The sequence below is a fragment of the Rhinolophus sinicus genome, chromosome 5, assembly GCF_057876585.1.
Source record: "Rhinolophus sinicus isolate RSI-liver-muscle chromosome 5, RSI-T2T, whole genome shotgun sequence".
Classification (NCBI taxonomy): domain Eukaryota; kingdom Metazoa; phylum Chordata; class Mammalia; order Chiroptera; family Rhinolophidae; genus Rhinolophus; species Rhinolophus sinicus.
In genome coordinates, this window is record NC_142505.1 from 71,714,645 (window position 1) to 71,731,222 (window position 16,578).

General features: G+C 44.8%; 1 protein-coding gene across 1 annotated transcript in view; it reads left to right on the top strand.

The window, feature by feature from the left end:
• The window catches only part of COL23A1 (collagen type XXIII alpha 1 chain), a 319,377-nt gene that overhangs the window by 13,475 nt on the left and 289,324 nt on the right, over window positions 1-16,578 (top strand). Inside the window, exon 2 of the mRNA XM_074313377.2 lies at window positions 12,352-12,418. Coding sequence (XP_074169478.1) covers window positions 12,352-12,418 — 67 coding nt within the window. The remainder of the gene's footprint in view (window positions 1-12,351; window positions 12,419-16,578) is intronic.

Here is a 16,578-nt window from a genome sequence, read left to right on the forward strand (position 1 = left end):
GGAACTGAAGGAGCCTGACCTCATCGCCTCACCACAGAAGTTGCCCCACCCAAGTCCTCGTGAAACCCTCTCTAAATGGGGCACACAACTTATGCTGTGGGTTCTGGAGTTAGAAGACCTGGGTTGGAGTCTGGAGCTGCCTCTAATTAGGTGGCTTGGACTAATTAGTTGGCTTTGCCTAACTTCCTCCTCTGGAAAAAAGGTGCCTTGCTCCGTTTCTCTGAGGATGAAGTGACACATCCTTCCCGGACTGTCCCAGCAATGAGTGAGACATCAGGTCTCTTCTTATTACGCATTCCATGGTTTGCTAATCCTAGCAGTGGGTGTCTGCCTGGCTGCCAGGACTAGTAACATCCATGCCAGGGGCCTTGTTGGGAACAAGTCCTCCTCCCTCTTCCCATTCCTGTAAGGAGGCTCCCACCTTAGGATTGGCTTGGGATGAGCTGAGCTGGAAAGAGATGCCTCATCCCTCAGCCTGTTGGTCCTGCTACTGGGCTTTCTTCTGGCCCCCTTTATTTCAGTCCCATTCCAGGGGCCCTTCTTGAAATAGTTGCTTCTTTGACTCTCTGAGTCCTGCCACTCAATGCCCCAGGCAGGTTATATTCTCAGTGGTGTGTCCCTCCCTTTGCCCATCAACCCTCAGTGCCTCCCATCACCTGTGGGCTGATAAGGTGAAAACTTAGCCCAGCAAACTAGTCCTCCAAGTCCTTCCTGCCTCCTCTCTGCCACCTTTCACTTCGTTCCCCTTGGGGCTACTGCTCAGGAATCTGAAGGAGGCAAGTAAGGATGGAGTAAGGTGTCTGGGAGACCCCATCTGTATTAGTTAAGAGGCCTAATGTGGTAGCTGGGCCTCTGGAGAGGACTCTGGCCATGGTGTGGAGAAGGCGTGGAGCCACACCGGGGAGCAGCCTGAGGGCTCTCCCCAGTGCATCAAAAGCCACGATGGAAACTGTCCATTTCCCCCACAGGGGCGTTGATGGGATTTCTTTCTGTGAGACCAGCGTGATGAACCAGGGAAAGCAGATTCTGATGGGAAGTGAGGTGTGTCTGAAAAATAATGCACGGGAACACAAATTAAGGATTACAGAAGAATTACATTTTGTTTGCAGACCAAACCTTTGAAAACACGCTAATGTATTTCAGAACTGAGCAGGGACCCCTTAAGGAAACGTTTGCCCATGCGGTTTGGAAGAGAGCCACTCCGTGCGCCAATGGGAGTCACTGACTAAACCACATTCTTTAGAGAAAAGTTTCTGAGCTCCTGCCAAATGCTTGGGTTGGACTAGAGGCTCTCAGGGATCGCCTTCACCTGGCTGTGCCGAGCTTTGCCTGGCACTGAGGCAGTACCAGAGCTCAGTGTAGTGAACGGATGCCTTCTGTCATGCAGGGTATCATGCGGGGGTCTCTGGTCCCGCTCCCCACATAAGAACGCAGGATATGGTGAGGCCAAAAAGGAACACTCACGGAGCCATAAATAGGGGAGCCACATCACTATAGTCTCTCTGGTGGCAGCTGGCTTGGAGACACAGGAAGCAGGAGCCACACTATCTGCAACCCACCATCCATTTCTCTCTGCCAACCAACCTCACTTGCTAGCTGCAATCCACCGTGCTAACTGCAATCCGCTCTTGCTAGCTCGGCCACCATCTTCTTGCTGGCCTCCATTTTCTGCAAGCGTAGCCATGGCAGTTATATTAGTGGCCAATGGCTCACTGGTAACAGCTGACGGCCAACTAGCCACAGCTGATGGCCATCCAAACACAGTTGATGGCCATTTACTACCTGAGCCAGCACTTTTCCACGTGAGGCCGAGAACCTGGAAACTGCACTCCTGGCTCTGTCCCCACACCTTCCCAGCCCGGGACTCCAGCTCCACACCCCGGCCAAGCTTATGGGAGCTGTGGCCTGGGAGTTTGGCTTTTTTAGGTAAACTTGGCAGCCAATGAACTCTACATATGTAAAATGTACAATTTCACATGTTTTGACTTGTGTGTACACCTATGGTACCATCTCCACAATCAAGATAGTGAACACATCTGTCACTCATAAAAGTTTCCTTCTGCCTCCTTGAATTCTCTCCCTTCCATCCCTCCCCATCTGCCACTCAGGTGTTATGATTTCTGTCACAATTGATTAGTGTTTCCCTGAAAATAAGACCTAACCAGTCTTATTTTACTATAAGACCGGGTCTTATATTAATTTTTGCTCCAAAAGACGCACTAGAGCTGGTTGTCTGGCTAGGTCTTATTTTGGGGGAAACACGGTTTATTTATTTATTTATTTATTTATTTATTTATTTATTTATTTATTTATTTATTCTGTTCTCTTCTCCTTGGGGACTCCAGTCACATTAGGCCACTTGAAATCCCAAGTTCACTGATGTTCTTCTCTTTCCTTCTTTTAAAAATTATGTCTCCGTGTGTTCATTTTGGAGTTTCTATTGCTAACTTCCAGTTCACTAATCTTTATTTCTCCAATGTCTAATCTGCCATTAATCCCCTCTATCCTATTTTATTTTTCATCACAGACATAATAGTTTTCATCTCTAGAGTTTCAGTATAGGTCATTTAATATCTTTGGTGTCTACTTTTTGAACACATGCAGTGCAGTTACAACCATTGTTTTGGTCTTTGTGTGCTAATTTTAATATCTATGGCAGTTGTGGGTCAGTTTCAATTAAATGATTTTTCTGCTTATTATGGAACCTATTTTCCTTCTGGTAACTTCTTATTGTATGCCAGACATAATGAATTTTACATCATTGGGTGCTGGTTATTTTTGTATCTGTCAATATTCATGAGCTTTGTTGTGTCACAGTTAAGTTATTTGGAAATTATTTGATACTTTGGGGTCTTGTTTTTAAGATCCATTAGGCAGGACCAGAGTTCTGTTTAGCCAAGGATTGATTATTCCCTATTACTGAGGCAGGACCCTTTTTGGTATTCTACTCAGTGTTTATACTGGCGATCTTCGCCACCCCATGTGAGAGTTGGGTACTGTTCCCTCTAATCCTTTAGGGTGGTTCTTTTCCTTGCTTCAGGTCATTTCTTAACACACATGTGCTGATCAGTGCTCTGCGGAATACCCAAAGGGACAAGGTTATGCAAAGCTCCATGGTTTTCTGTGGGTAGCTCTCACCTCTCAGGTCCTCTGCTCTGCAAACTCTAACTGCCTGGCATCCTTGGACTCCCATTCCATCCCTTCAATTCCAGGAGACTGCCAAGCTCCACCTGCATTTCCTATCCCTGTGCCACAGCCTAGAAACTCTCCCCATGCAAGAAACTGGAGCAGCTGTTTTCTGTGTCTCAGAGATCACTCTCCTTTTCTGCTTGATACCAACGTCTTCAAAACCACGGTCTCATATATTTCATTTGTGGGTTTTTGTTGTTGTTTGGGTTTTTGATGTTGTTTTAGGCAGGAGGTTAATCTAGTCATTGCTAGTTTATTTTGCCTGGAAGTAGAAATCCATGATGTGGCCTTTAAAAAATTTTGGAATAATTTTAGGTTGATAGAAACATATACTGTACATGTGTAGCTAACCATAGTACACTTGTCAAAAGTAAGAAATTAACTGTGATATAATACTCTGGCAAGCAGAATTCTAAGATACACCCAAGGTTCCCACCCTCTTTGCATCCTCCTCTCCCCTTGAGTACAGGCAGAACCTGTGGTTATGATGGGATATCACTCCTATGATTGAGTTCCTAATCAGTTAACTTTGAGTTAATTACAAAGCTTACCATTGGTGGGTGTGACTTAATTCGATGAACCCTTAAAAGAGACTGGGCCCTTTCTGAAGTCAGAGAGATTTGAAGCATGAGAGGGTATGTGGAGAGGGCCATAGGGCAAGGAACTGTGAATGGCCTGTAGAAGCTGAGAGCAACCCCTGGCCAAAGAATGGGAACCTCAGAACACAAGGAACCACATGAGCTTGAAAGAGGACCCAGAACTCCAGAAAGAAACACCAAGCTGACACACTGATTTCCGCATTATTAGACCCTGAGCAGAGAACCAAGCTCAGCTGTGTCCAGACTTCTGACCATGAAAACTATAAGAGTAAATTTTTGTTTCAAGCTGCTGATTTGGTGGAAATTTGTTACTCAGTAATTGAAAATGAATATTAATTAATTGCTATTAACTAAAAAGAACCAGGTCAAATTCATTAGTAAAAATATCCCACTATTAATCTAGCAAGATCTCAACAAAGGCTAATGTGATCACGGCATGAAGCCACGGGACCACGCCCACTCCCTCCAGTTTTCAAGATGATTTTAACACACCCATATTGTGTCTCCGTTGGAGATGGTTAGAATTCTGATCAAGACTAGATCTGTTATATGAGAAAATATTTGAAAATCATATATCTGACGTGGATGTAGTATGCAGAATTTATAAAGAACTCTTACAGCTCAACAACAGCAACAACAAAAACAAACACCCCACTTTAAAAATGGGCAAAGGACTTGAACATACATTTCTTCAAAAGAGATATACAAATGGTCAAAAACCCCATGAAAAGATGCTCAACATCATTAGTCATGAGGGAAATGAAATGAAAAAACTACAATGAGATACCACTTCATATCCACTCAGATCTATTCACGAGGATAGGAAGAAATTGGAACTTTCATACATTGCTGGTGGGAATGTAAAATGGTTCAGCCACTATGGCGACGGTTGGTGGGTCCTCAAAACGCTAAATATGGAATTACCATATGACCCAGCAATTCCAATCCTAGGTATATACCCAAAAGAATTGAAAACAGATACTCAAACGGATGTGTGTACATATGCTCATATTCATAGCAGCACTATTCATGAAGGCCAGAAAGTGGAAACAACCCAAGTGTCCATCAGTGAATATGTGGATAAACCAATTGTGGTAGAAACATACAATGTGATATTAAAAAAGAATGAAATACAGATACAAAGTGAATCTCAAAAACATGCTAAGTGAAAGAAACTAGACACAAAATGTTCTGTTTAAATGAAATATCCAGGATAGGTCAGTCCATACAGACAGAGAACAGATTGGTGGCTGGGAGGAAGGCGGATGGGGAAACAACTGCGTGTGGGTACAGGACTTCCTTTTGGGGTGATGGTAATGTTTTGGAACTAGATAGAGGGAATTTGATAAAGGGGGTGGCTGCACAACAGTCTGAATCCTCCTAAAAGACACTGAATTGTTCACTTTAAAATGGTTAATTTACGTTATGTGAATTTCACCTCAATTTTTATAAAAGAATAGATGTGTTATCGAAAATAACAAAGTTATAACTGAATTGGTGGTAAGTGACTTTGTGATTTGCTAGCTTTTTTTAAAGCGAACTACAGACTTTCTTCAGATCTCACCAGTTTTTCTTTTGATGATGTTTTCCAATTCCAAGATACCATCCACAATACCACATTGCATTTAGTTGTCATGTTTCCTCTGATCTATGACACTTTTTGAGTCTTCCCTTGTTTTTTATGACCTTGACAGTTTTAAGACATACTGGTCAGGTATTTTGTAGAATGTCCCTCAGTTTGGTCTAGTCTAATACAAGGTGTGATCAAACAATACAGTGAATGTTTAAATTAAAGAAATGATGACAGTAAAAGACACATTGCCATTAATCCCCCTCAAAATACTCCCCCTCGGGCCGGCCCAGTGGCTCAGGCAGTTAGAGCTCCATGCTCCTAACTCCGAAGGCTGCCAGTTCGATTTCCACATGGGCCAGTGGGCTCTCAACAAGGTTGCCAGTTCAATTCCTCGCGTCCCACAAGGGATGGTAGGCAGCGCCCCCTGCAACTAAGATTGAACACGGCACCTTGAGCTGAGCTGCTGCTGAGCTCCCGGATGGCTCAGTTGGTTGGAGCGCATCCTCTCAACCACAAAGTTGCCGGTTTCGACTCCCACAAGGGATGGTGGGCTGTGCCCCCTGCAACTAGAAAACGGCAACTGGACCTGGAGCTGAGCTGCGCCCTCCACAACTAAGACTGAAAGGACAACAGCTTGAACCTGAACGGCACCCTCCACAACTAAGATTGAAAGGACAACAACTTGACTTGGAAAAAAGTCCTGGAAGTACACACTGCTCAATAAAGTCCTATACCCCTTCCCCAATTAAAAAAAAAATACTCCCCCTCGCTGAGAACACACTTATCCTATCACTCTTGCCACTTTCTGAAGCAGTTCTGGAAGTCCTCTTTCGTGAGTGTCTTTAGTTGCGCTGTCATGGCTGCCTCGATGTACTGAATCATTTTGACTTTGGGGAAGAGCCAGAGGTCACATGGTGCCAGATCCAGTGAATAAGGTGGATGAGGACACACTGTAATGTTTTTATTTGACAGAATTTGCCATATACCAGAAGCCATGTGTGACTTGGAGCATTGTCATGAGGAGGAGGATTTCTGGCACACTTTAAAACACACCTTCTCTCAACCATAGCTCACATCCAACTGACTGCACTGAACAAATTGAAACTTGTCACACACTGTTCCTAAGGTTCGACTCGCCACTTCCTGTATTGAAGGTCCCTGCCTTTCTGTTGGATGGCACTTGGCAGCAGCATTCACCATAGTTTTTTTTTATCACAATGGAAAGGCTCACACATTGTCACACATTGCTTCTGGTATGGTACTTTCTGTCATAAAAACATTATGTTGTGTCCTCATCCACCTTATTCACCAGATCTGGCACCATGCAACTTCTGGCTCTTCCCCAAAGTCAAAATGACCATGAAAGGTAAACACTTTTAATCGATTCAGGACATCGAGGCAGCCACGATGGTGCAACTAAAGACACTCACAAAAGAGGACTCCAGAACTGCTTTAGAAGGATGGGATAAGTGTGTTTGAAGTGAGGGGGAGTATTCTGAAGAGGATTAATGGCAGTGTGTTTTTTATTGCAATAAATGTTTTTTAATTTAAACATTAACCATATTTTTTATCACATCTCGTATTTCTCATGATTAGACTGGGTTATAAGTGTGGAAGAATACCACTAAGGGGGATTTGCCACTGTCATGGCATCATGTCAGCGGTTCATGATGTCAACATGATCTGTCACTGGTGATATTAACCTTGATCACTTGGTTAAAGTGGTATCTGCCAGATTTCTCCATTATGAAGTTACTCTTTTCCTTTCCCTACCCTGCTCTTTGAAAGTGAGTCACCTAAATTCAGCCCACACTGAAAGAGAGCAGAATTTAGCTCCACCTTGTGGAGAGGGAAGTAGCTATATATATATTATTTGGAATTCTTCTATAAGGAAGATTTTATTTATTGTTTATTTATTTATTTGTTTATCCATCCAATCATTTATATCAATATGGACTCGTGGATATTTAATTAATTCTTTGGGTTATAATCCTATACCACATTATTAATTTTGTTGCTTGAATTGTTCCAGCTTTGGCCATTCGGAGCTCTTTCAGGTTGGTTTTGTCTTTGATGTACACCCTCCCCTCTTTTTTTAAAACACTTCCTTACTTTCTGGTATAAGAGACTCCAGGCTCCTCTTGTGTTTCTCCTGCCCTGGCCCTAGAATCAGCCAAGGAGTCCTACTTCCTTTTATTGGAGAATGGTATTTAAAAACCAAGATCTGTGTGCTGCATGTGCTTGTTGCTACTGGGGTGTCATTGGTTGTAGGCCTTCTCTGCAGATAGCTAAGGTATATATGTGTGTATATTCACCCCTCTGTGTACACAACCTATAATTACTTCTGTATGCATCTGTACATATAAGCATCACCTCATGGTTATATCTCTAATTCAACAACAGAGGGTTCATTCTAGCTTTCCCCCTTTGCTTATTTAATAAATTATTTCTTGGACAGTGAACCTGGCTCTCATTACCCATAGTTTATTTACTCATTTGTTCAACCCCAATACATATGTAAGTAGTTTCAAAATCATTATCCTGTACCTTATGAGAAAGAACTTTATCCACTAGAGTATAATGTTTAAGAAGGTACAGTTTCTTTGATCTTCAGCCTTACAGTCTTCAATGGAAACACCATTTTGCAAAGTTACTCGGGTCAGCTACATTTTTTTCCCACCACCTTCAGTGAGGTTAGGTCAGACGATTTTAATATCGTTGGATTCATTTGCCTCAGCCTGCATTCCATCCTGGGGTTCTCTGACATCCTCATTGATATCTTGTAAATGTGTATCCATTCAGGTTCATTCTTGGTGATGAACAGTCCTATAGTTTTGACAAATGCAGAGAGTCATGTACCCATCACCCCAATCCCACACCAAACTAGTTCATCACTCTCAGATCAAATTTTCTCCATGGGTCTCCTTCTGTTTCATTCCTCGCACTCCCCATCCATCTGCAACCACTGATCTGATTTCTGTCCTTTTTTTGTGTGGCTTGGCTTCTGAGAGCAGCTTTTTTTTTTTTTTTTAAGACATGAACATTGTTTGTAAATGAAAGTTGTCTTGCTTCATCACTGGAGTTCGTTGGCACCAGGATTCAAGTCAAGCCTTGACACTTACATTGACCTCTCTAAGCCCCAAATTTCTCATCCGTAAATGGCTATAATAATAGTCCCAGCCTTGTGGGGGGTTATTGGGAGGGCTAGATGAAATAGCAGCTGTTGGCACTGTACCTGGCACATAGTAAGTAATCAATCATCTTGATAACAATATTTTCATATCTCTATGCTCTTCATCACCATGATCATCACCACCACCGTGGGGTATAAGACAAAAAGATTATTAAAAAAGAGGCCAGGAAGTGCTGCCCTCGTGGGCTGCTGGTGGTGTGAGGACGCATGCATAGGCTCTCCCCGTGGGGCTGGCTGAAGGAGGGCATCGGATGTTCCTTACAGAGAGGGTTTCGTTTTCCACAATCCTTTCCTCTGGTGTCTGTGCAGTGAGTGTATTAGCAGAGTTGGTTCTGAAATTGTGTCTTCCTGAAGACACAGAATCATCTGGCTGTCGTTCAAAAATTGTCCTCAGCAGGGAGATTCAGGGCTTCATTTTGGCTTTTCTACTTCCAGCATTTTTTTTTTTTTAACTGAGAAGATGGTATTATACACAACACGAAAAGAACTTTTAAAGAAGTAAATCACTGGGAAGGAGGGGTGCCTTTTAAAGGGGGGATCAAATATATGGTGATGGAAGGAAAATTGACTTTGGGTGGTGAACACACAATGCAATATATAGATGATGTATTATAGAATTGTACACTTGAAACCTATATAATTTTAGTAACCAATGTCAGCCCAATGTATTAATAAAACAAAAGGAGTGAACCACCGGAATCCCAATACTCAAGTGAGTGGATGTTTGCTAGTCACTGCCACCCCACACCTGAATTTTTACACAGATGTAGACATTTTATTTATTGTGACATAACAGTTTTCTTTGTTGCTACGTAGTGTTCATAAGGATATTTCATGAAGATACAGTTTCATCAAGGGGACACACCATCCTTCTCTAAACCACTCCCACTGTTTTGAGGTGCAACTTCCATTTTTTGCTTCTGCTGATTTATTTCATTGGGGTATATTCCCTAGAGTAGGAATTTTCTGTCAAAGGATAGGAATGTCTTTGTGGCTTTATTTGTAGCGTTTTATAGAAATAAATCATTACATCCTTTTTTGTATGTTAATCCATATTTTATCAAAATGTAATCATGCAAGGATATGTTCAAACATCTGGTGAAGTGTTCCAGACTAGCACTCCAACAGCTCATTAATAAATTTAGCATCCGACCATGTAATGCTTTTTTGAAAACCATGATTTTCCCTGATTAATTTTCCCTCTGCTCTTGCCACCCCCCCAAAAAAAAAAACCACACAAAACAAACCTTGAAGTTCTCCACCTCTGTACTTCTAAAGGGAAAGCTCCAGAAGTCTGGAAGTCTCAGACTTTTCTCAGAAACTCATCCTTTGTTTACTTTTGGAGTCAGGACTTGTTTGCATATGTAAAACCAGGACCATATTGTTTGCAGATGCGAGGGGTGCTGCCAGATAATTGAATGTAAAAAGTTGAAGCTTTTAAATCATTTCTTACAAACCTGGACACAAAAGAATATTTTCTTAGAACTGAAAAAAAGAAGCATGGAAATAAAGATTGTGGGGTTGGGTTTATAATTCAAACATTTCCTTCTGTGTTCATAATATGGACGTTTCAAATCCACAGAAACTTAAGGCCTGGAGGTGGGGGGAGGGTAGAGGACTAGGAGATAAAACGCTGCACATTCATCATCTAATCCAGAAAAACAAATGCATAAAAGGAGTTAGAATAAATGACAAAACAAAAACTCAATCCCAGTAATATCTGATCCCCTCTACTAGTATTAACAGGAAGGTATTTTCACCCGCTCATCAGTAGTTTCCTGTTTAGCTTTTTATCTGAAAATAAGAGTAGTTTAAAAGTAATTGTGTTTCCTATCAGCATTTGATAAGGTCCTCCCTTTTAGGGGAGTGGCCCAGATGTGATAGCAGTTGTTAAAAGCTTCTTGTTTTTTAGCCTTTAAATGCTTTTGTTTAAAGAAAAGAAAAAAGGAAATTAGTGTGACTTCTAGTCTGTCTAGCAATGATAAAAACAGATGAGAGTTTCTCGAACAAATTGGCTTAAACTACAAAACTGGGTTCTTTACCCTCGTAAACTCCGAAATCTGTAAAGCGAGTTCTGCTGAGGTCCGGCTCTCGCCTGCAGGCGCAGCAGCTTCCGCAGCCTTGGGTGTAGTGAGGCCCCGCTTGGCTGTGGTGCCACAGGTCCCAGCGCACCAGGCCCGCGGCTAAGGGTGGTGTCTGCAGTCGCCGGGGTGGAGCTGACCTCACCCACCTGGTGGGAGCCGGGCAGCAGCTGGGGTGGGGGTGGAGGAGTTGGGGGGACGGCTTCTGGGGGTTTGCCTGCGCTGCTCGCAGGGTCGCTCTGGGCCAGGTGGGTGGCTTCAGGGTAGAGCAGGAGTGCGTGGCAGGTCGGGGTCCGAAGGGGGTCTGAGAACCTGGCTTCTAGAAAAACCTGGCCACGTTCCGATTTCTGGGGCAAGCCAAGGCCTTGCTGGACAGAGAGGTGTGGTGAGGATGGAGAAATTGGCCCGCCTTGGCAGCACCCTACACCCTCCGCCTGTGCGGTACCGCCTTCGCACCGCGCCAGCCCAGGCTGTCCCGCTCGTTCCCTCAAAACGTGGCCTTAACTCCATCTGTTATCCACATCAGCCTCTGTTGTCCGTCTAGAAAATGAGGGGACTGGTGGACGGGGATGGAGGCTTTGCAGGCGCCTGGCGCTAACTTGGTTACAGTTTTTTGTCTCAGGCTCCTGGTCCTGGGCTTTTCCAGAAAGAACAAGATGGGGCTTGGCTAGAGTCCCGTCTTCTGTGAAAGTTTCAGGCGTGGAGGTCAAGGGCTCAAGACTTGGGTGCTCTTCTCACATCCTCGAAAGCAGAGCTTTAAAGATTACATTTTTATGTTTGAAACTGAAGTACCCCTTCTGCCCGTCCTAGTGCATTTTTCACTCAAATTAACAAATTCGGAATTTACTTTGTTTTGCTTTTGGGGAAGTGTTTTTTGTGTTTTTTTGTTTGTTTGTTTGTTTGTTTGTTTTAGAGAAAGGTTAATAATTTGCATATTCTTGTGAGGACTCAAGTCTGGGCTAGCTTGGGCTATGGACCAATCACTTCACTCCCATACACCGAGATTTGGGACTAATTTCTTTGTCAACTTCTGCCCTCTCCGAGAGGCAGGGACAATAATTTGGGCCTCAGAGGTTACTTGGAGGGTGAAATCAGGTGGTGCTGACTGCCCCTGGCTGGACTGTGACTTCTGACTAGATTTCTCTGATAATTCTCCCCCCTTTACCCGAATCTAGCACAGGGATGGCATGTGCAGAGACTATTGTTAAATTGTATTGAACCAAATTTTCTAGACCGGTGATCCCCTCAGGTAAGAAGAAAGGAAAATGTCATCAGGTTGGGTTGGGCCCTGGCAGCCTGTCTGAACCCCAGTGGTTTAGGAGGGGCTGCGGCTAGGGGGTCTGGGGGCTTCCTAGGGTGGGATGGGGTGATCCAAGTACAGAAAGCTGCTGCAAGGGCCCTGCCCTCCTGTCTTCACGCTGACGGAACTGTCAATTTGGCTTTCCTGGATTTGAATTTGAAAATGTCCTAACAAAGCAGAAACCTACCATCTTCTTTTCAGGAACTCCCAAGTAATTGCTCAATGTTTATTTTTGTTTCTCTTCTCATTCTAAAAATTGCCTGTAGAACTTAATGACCTTTTAAAAAATGTTCTCGAAAATACTACCAACTGTTGATCTTTTTCATGCATTGATTTTTGCTCCTTTTTCCACTTTCACCCATCTCTGCTCTCAAACTCATCCTCATTTTTTTTCCCCCCTTTTCTTCCTGGTTCAGAAGTTGGATGGACTAGTCAAGCTCCGGACTGCTCGGGAAGCGCCGACCGAATGCGTCTGCCCTCCAGGTAAGTGGACGTTGCTTCCTTACTGGTTCCTGGCTTCTCTCTCCTGTCTGCTCAGATCTGCCCAGGACATGGTCAAGAGCATTGCCTTGGGTTCCAGGTTTCTGTTGTACCGCGTGGCCCATCCTGGCGCCTCTCGTTCCCTGGCAGGCATTAGTCAAAGATCTCAGCAAGATTAACTGCCTTGGTTTGATGAGAATGGTGGTATGGCTGGGGAAGCTAAGAAAACATTAGAGGTGACTTATAGTAAAGACTTAGATGCAAGAAAGCACCAGCCATCCCATTCTAAATATGGAGACACAGGCACGTTATTAACATTGTGACCCTAGACATTGGGGAAGGGGGTGTTGATAAATAATCTGGACAAATAGTTTTTTTGTTTTCATTTATTTTGGTGGAGGTAGAGGAAGAAAGCAGGACACATGATCTGAATTATTCAAATAATCATGTCTCTCTCGGGTTTTGTGGTGTAGACCAGGATGGCTGTGAGTAGAACCAGGATTTATTGGTTCCTAACCCATGTGGCTCGAATTATGATTCATATCAGGTCTTCCGGTTGTCCTAATGGGAGCTTTGCACAGACTATAATTGAGAATTTAGGTGTGTCGTCTCAGCCTTGGTATTTCCAGGGTTAGCATTCACAGCTCATAGGATAGTGTGTAAAGCGGTGAATGAGTGGAATGTTGTAACATTTCCCATAGTTCTCACGGTGCTGGACAAGGTGAAAGAGAGAATGCAGATCACAGAAGCTCTGCCCAGTGCCCTTTGTCCTTACTGTCAGCCTTCCATTAGCCAAGTTGTCTGGCATTTTCCAGTCCACTTCACTGGTCCAGAAACCAAGCTCACTGATAATTAACATCTCACGGCTTGGGAGATGTCCTGGATGTCTGCAAAGGTAGACCTTGTGATGTGAAAATTCAGTGTCTGGTGGCCTAAGTGAGAGGATTTGATGGCCAAGCTCAAGCTAGCTTTGACCAGTAGGACCTCCAAGGTTTTAATAGGAGGAAAAAGGACATGACAAGTAATGGCATCGTTGCTTGATCAGGAAATCAGAAGTTGCAATTCAGTGGGGGGAAAAAATCCAGATCCATAAATGAATTTTGGGTGATCTGCAAAATGTATAAAATGGGAACGGTTCCTCTTTTTCCCCTCTTTCTTACTGAGTGTTGTATAGATGCAAATTCACATGAGTTATGTGGATACGTGATTTTTAAACTGGAAGTCCCAGAGCATTTGTAAAATATGAAATCAGTTCTGGGGCTGGCAGTTGGCATTGTGAAATTTTGAACTAGGACAGATTCGAATAAAAACTGCTGGGCTGAGGTTTTTGTTTCAGCTATTTATCTTTGCAGGCATGACCTAGATGGTGAAGTGAACTGGGTCTCTTGCTGTGGGTTGCTGACTGGAAATTTGAAAATCCCCAATACAAATGGCAGATGTACAGGGAAGAGGAGGCAATGAGGGGGCACAAGCAGCTGAAGAAATCTGAGCCAGATCCAGACCTTGGTCTGCCACTTATTAACTATAAGGGTCTTCATCAAAAAATGATGACAGTATTGGAGTGGGCTCCATCGGCTCTTTTGAGGTCATGGAGAAAGTACAGATCAAAACCCATGACCTAGAGGAAGTCCTGTGTTCCTGTCTTCCTTTGAGGGGTCCCAAACCACAAAGCAAGGCTCCAAGAGGGCCTCGGGGAAGACCATGGAGGCTGAAAGACTGTTCAAAACCCCCAACCCCACTGACAAGAAAGCAGTGCACTCTCTCCCCTGCTCTGTGAGAGGGGCCCTGCTGGTGGTCCTCAGCATGTGCTGCTGCTGTCCTAGGGGCTGCGGCTGCCCTCAGGCCATCCTGGCAGGTGTGGTCAGTGTGGCCCCCATACACACCCAGGTCCTCGCCTGCTGCACTTCCAGCTGAAGGACTCACTGAGCCCTTTGGACAGAGCCCTTCATTGATGCAAAACTCCATAGGCTGGCACTTTCTCCCCTGTCATAAAGAAGACAGAGGCCTTTTCTCCAACACCAGAAGCCTTAACTCATTCTCTTTCTCCCGGCTCTGATCTGCCCTGCAGACATTGGGAGTCTGGACACACAGACCACCCTCCATAGCTTGGGTCCCCATCTGATTTGAGATACCCACAGATCTCCCTGGCCCAGCTCCTTCCCACGCCTAGGGGACAGTGTGATCTTTTGTCAGATCCTAGGGAGCAGCAGACAGATAAGCGAGGCCAAACAAGGGGGCGGTTCTTCTGTGTGTGCTGCTCATTGTGAAGCTGGTGCTCAAGGGGGAGCCGTGAGGCTGAGAGGAGGGGCAGGCCGCTGCTCCTGCCAGACTCAGTGGTGGGAGGCCTGGCAGGGCTGGGCCCAGAAGTAGCCCTGTGACCCTGGGCAAGTGAGGGACCCTTGAGCCTTGCACCCTTCATCTATAAAATGGTAGTGGGTTGAATTGTGTCCCCCCAAAAGTTATGCCCCAGTCCTAGCCCCCCTTACTTGTAAGTGTGGCCTTATTTGGAAATAGGGTCTTTGTCGATATAATTAAGTTAAGGATTTTGAGATGAGATCATCCCAGATTTAGGGTGGGCTCTAAATCCAGTGACAAGTGTCCTTTTAAGGGACAAGAGGCAGAGATTTGAGACACAGACACACAGAGAAGCCATGGGAAGACCGAGGCAGAGCTCAGACAAGCCCAGGACCACCAAGGATTGCTCACAGCCACCAGAAGCTGGAGGGGGCTTGGAAGGGACACTCCCTCAGAGCCTCCAGAAGGAACCAGTCCTTCTGACACCTTGATTTTGGGCTTCTGGCCTCCAAAACTGGAGAGGATAAATTTTGGTCATCTTAAACCCCCCAGTTTGTGGTAATTAATGTGTTGCAGCAGCCTTAGGAAACTAAAACAAATGGGGAAAATCATCATCCTGAGGACCTTATAAGGTTGCTGGGAGGATTGACATGTGAGGGACAGAAGTGTGGGTCAGGTGTGCAGGCTGCTACCTGGGAGCCCCCTGAGGCTGCTCCTTCTCACACCTGCCCCAAAGAGTCCTCTCTTCCTTCTGCAGAAGCTCTCAGGCTTTAGAAACGTGCAACTTACCCATGTCCCTTGGGTATTCCAACACCCTCTTTTCTTATGTTACCTATGATTTAGTGTTAATTAATTTTAATTTAAGTTTCCATGTGCAGTTAGTGGCTGTGGTGTCAGACAGCTTGATTTTTAAGGTAGTTTACGTACATGTCCGCCAGTAGCTCCCTTCCTGTTTTTATGCAAATGGTATTATGCGTTGTTGTCCCTGTGTTGTTTTTTTCAGTTTGTAATTTCTCTTTGAGATGTTCTGAATCAGCCCGCATACCAGACAGCAGGTGCTACCTCATTTGGGTTAAATGACAGAATCCTGTTGGGTTATGGGGCTGCCCTGTGAGGGACCTACCTGTCCCCTGCAAGGACACTTGGGTTGTTTCTCATCCTGTGTTTTCACAGACTGTGCTCCATGGAAGCTTCAGAGGGCAGGAGGCCTGCTGCCTCGTCCTGTCCTGTGCCTTCCTCAGCCCTGTGTTGGATTTAGTGTTAATTAATTGAGCCAGGCATTGCTGCAGGCCTGGGGGTGTTGGGCTGGAGGATAGGAGCTCTTAGTCTGTTGGAGGAGGCTGCCTTCAGAGCAGCAGTCCTGGAACCTTAAGGAAAGGCTCCGGCTGGGGGTGGGAGACGCTGGCATGACCCCCCCCCCCCCACTGTGCTGTGAACAGTCGTGATACAGGAGCATGTAAAAGGAAGCTGAAAGCCTTGGATTTGAATTTTGACTCTGCCACTTGAACAGCCGCTGTGTGGTCCCATCTTGTATGTCCTGGAAATGTGGACCACTCTGAGATAAAAGGTCCTCACATTAACTGACTCCTGTTAGAAGCATCGGAATTATGCTTCTAATTAATGTTCGGACCACCCTACGTTAGTAAAGCAAAAGAGGGGAATTTATTAGTTGATGCGACTGGAAATGGAAAGGTTAGCGGTGGGCCGGATTCAGGTGTGTTGGGCTCAGGGGCTCTCTCTCTATCTCTCAGCCCTTCTCTGTGTCATTTACAGACAGTCTCTCCCCGGGGCTAGAGGTGGCCACCAATATTTCTCAGGGTAGAGCAACCCAGCAGACAGCGCTCTCCATTCTCAAAAGTGCCAGCACT